This window comes from Grammomys surdaster, unplaced genomic scaffold (genome assembly GCF_004785775.1).
Source record: "Grammomys surdaster isolate TR1022 unplaced genomic scaffold, NIH_TR_1.0 796, whole genome shotgun sequence".
In the NCBI taxonomy this organism is placed as follows: Eukaryota; Metazoa; Chordata; class Mammalia; order Rodentia; family Muridae; genus Grammomys; species Grammomys surdaster.
Window position 1 is genome coordinate 16,994 of NW_021605215.1, and position 2,781 is coordinate 19,774.

The window sequence follows — 2,781 nt, forward strand, 5'->3', positions numbered from 1 at the left end:
AAAGAGGTTTTTGGAAGCACTGTGTATCATACTGTGATACACTATAGCTTCCATGATGAGCTGTCTTTCTCAGTGGTTGTGGTGAGGAAATTGCGAGGTAAGAAAACTGATGAGAAGGAAAGGAGACATGAATGCTTTTAGTTAGTGCATAATTAAAAATTCACAAAGAACAAATAAAAAACTAAAATACTTAGCTTATGAAAATTTCATCTTGAAAAAAACAGGAATATGAATGTAAACAACTAAAAGTGAAATATAATAAAGATTCTAGTAAACTTTCTCTTCTCCATCAAATAATCACATGAACTTAACCAAATATTAACCAAGGTTTTATTTAAAGGTTTCAAATTCTGAACAATGATAGGTCGGATATGATTCCATTGAAAAATATGTCTCTTCTCAATAAAAATTTCTCTTCAAAATACTAAAGAAATTGTATGATTTTTCACACTGTTTAGAGAAGTTATTGGAGTAGTATAGTACTTTGAAACTATTATACATAAACTGTGTTTAAAATATGATGCAGGTTTATATCAGTAAAATTATCATGGACAATGCTAGTCTAGTGCCATTCTAAGAGGTACCTAAGTGATTCTGACAAAGGTGCTCATGAATTCCATTTTCTTTTTATTTTCTCCCTTTCAAAGTTTATAACAAAAACATGGAATTGAAAAACCAAACAGCAGTTTCAGACTTCCATCTGCTTGGACTGACAGACAATCACAAACTGCTGCCCCTTATCTTTGCCATGTTCCTCTCCATGTATCTGATTACAGTTCTGGGAAACCTGATTATCATCATGGCCATTACCTCTGGCTCCCAACTGCACACCCCCATGTACCTCTTCCTCTCTATTCTTTCCATTAATGACATCTGTTACAGTACAGTCACAATCCCCAAAATGCTGGTGAACATCCAAGCCCATGATGATAGCATAAGTTACATAGAATGTCTGTCTCAGATCTGCTTTGTTTCAATTTTTGGAGGCATGGAAAATTTTCTCCTGGCAGTAATGGCCTATGATCGATATGTGGCCATTTGCAAACCCCTTAGGTACACAGTCATCATGAACCCTATTTGCTGTGTCCTCATGGTACTATTCTCACTTCTCGTTAGCATTATGGATGCTGTACTCCACAGTCTAATGGTTTTGAGGCTTTCCTTCTGCACAGACCTAGAAATCCCACACTTTTTCTGTGAGCTGGCTCAGATTATCAAACTAGCCTGTTCTGATACATTTCTTAATAATTTTTTAATATTTGTTGCAGCTTTTGTCTTTGGGGGTGGTCCTGTCTGTGGAATTGTTTTTTCATATATTTACATTGTGTCATCAGTCTTGAGAATGCCATCTTCTGGAGGGAAACACAGAGCTTTTTCTACCTGTGCATCACATCTGTCTGTGGTTTCCTTGTTCTACGGGACAGGTTTTGGGGTTTACATCAGTTCTGCTGTAACAGATTCTCTTAGAAACACAGCAACAGCTTCCATGATGTACAGTGTAGTTCCTCCATTGCTCAACCCATTTATCTATAGTCTAAGAAATAGGGAAATGAAGGAAGCCTTGAAGAAACTTGTTGGTAGACTCATTTATCTTACGTGATGTTCTATTGATGTGTCATTTTAGAGAAGGTCAAATTATAAGTAATGTTAATGGGTAAAATTTCTCAACATTCCTATACTCACTTAAATGACTCCAATTTGTGCTTGATGTATTTCAACACATGTTAAAATTTACTTTAATATATTTTCTGGATTTATCCCTATCTCTTATATTAGTTCTTACAGTATTTGCTTTATCCACAATTCATAGAGAGGCATTCTAAAATTACATGTGTCCCAGTGTTATATTTTATCTATTGTTTTCATAAAATAATTTGTTGTTAACATATACACTGGTTCAAATTAAGTGGAATTATTATTGAGCTGAAATTCTCCATTTTTTTGTAATCTTTAAAAGGACTGCAATATGTGATCACTTTGGCTACTTCATACTATGATGTTTTATTTTCTGAGTTAAAATTCATCACTTTAATTTAGATTTGAAAGCACTTATTTTATCCACACTACACAAAAAGCAACCCTAAAATTACATCATGTCATAATTTCTCTATTGATTTCTCAAATGTAGGTACTGGAGTTCAAGTGTATACTGGATAGATACTACTGAAACAGAAGTGTTTCAATGTGATAGAAATTTTAGTATTGGATAACTGAAACTTCTGTTTTAGATTCGATCAACAATATAGTTATTGCTGAGAATTATTCTATACATCATAATCATAGTATTTATTATATTAAGTATTATTGTTGGGACAATCTATTTGTGGTAATCTGTGTAAAGATTGTTTTGCATTATTCAAGTATTGATTTCTGTTCCAGTAGAATACTCACTACTGTGTGGACTTCGGTATTGTGATTTTTATGTATTTGTACCAGTGTTTCATAAACATTCTTCTTCATCAACTTCTGAATGGTTTAATAATCATCTGATTGTCTACAGCAGGTAAGAGAGGGAAAGCAGGAAATCAGAGAACGGATATGAATTCAGAAAAAAATCAGGTATGGGAGATTTTGCCAGCCACACATATTTGAAAGAAAAAGTGTTAGAACTAAAGGAGGGGTTAAGGGCCAGTTCACAAAATTTAGGTTAGGATAAATGAGATGATTAATTTATATTGTCTATTTGTCAAATAGCCTAAGGTAAGCCTGGGATATAAAAAATAATAATTCTCTCTGTGACCTTGTTGGACTGCTGACAGTTCTGAGACAGTCTGGCATTAA

General features: G+C 33.7%; 1 protein-coding gene across 1 annotated transcript; it reads left to right on the forward strand.

Annotated features, from left to right (window-relative positions):
- Positions 1-646: 646 nt before the first annotated feature.
- LOC114633909 (olfactory receptor 7G2-like) lies at positions 647-1,618 on the forward strand. Its single transcript, XM_028782502.1, has one exon. The coding sequence runs from the start codon at positions 662-664 to the stop codon at positions 1,598-1,600; it is 939 nt and encodes a 312-aa protein (XP_028638335.1). The 5' UTR covers positions 647-661; the 3' UTR covers positions 1,601-1,618.
- Positions 1,619-2,781: the final 1,163 nt, after the last annotated feature.

What these genes read in the sequence shown, in the direction of transcription:
- LOC114633909 (XM_028782502.1), top strand. Translation starts at nt 662, where the DNA reads ATGGAATTGAAAAACCAAACAGCAGTTTCAGACTTCCATCTGCTTGGA.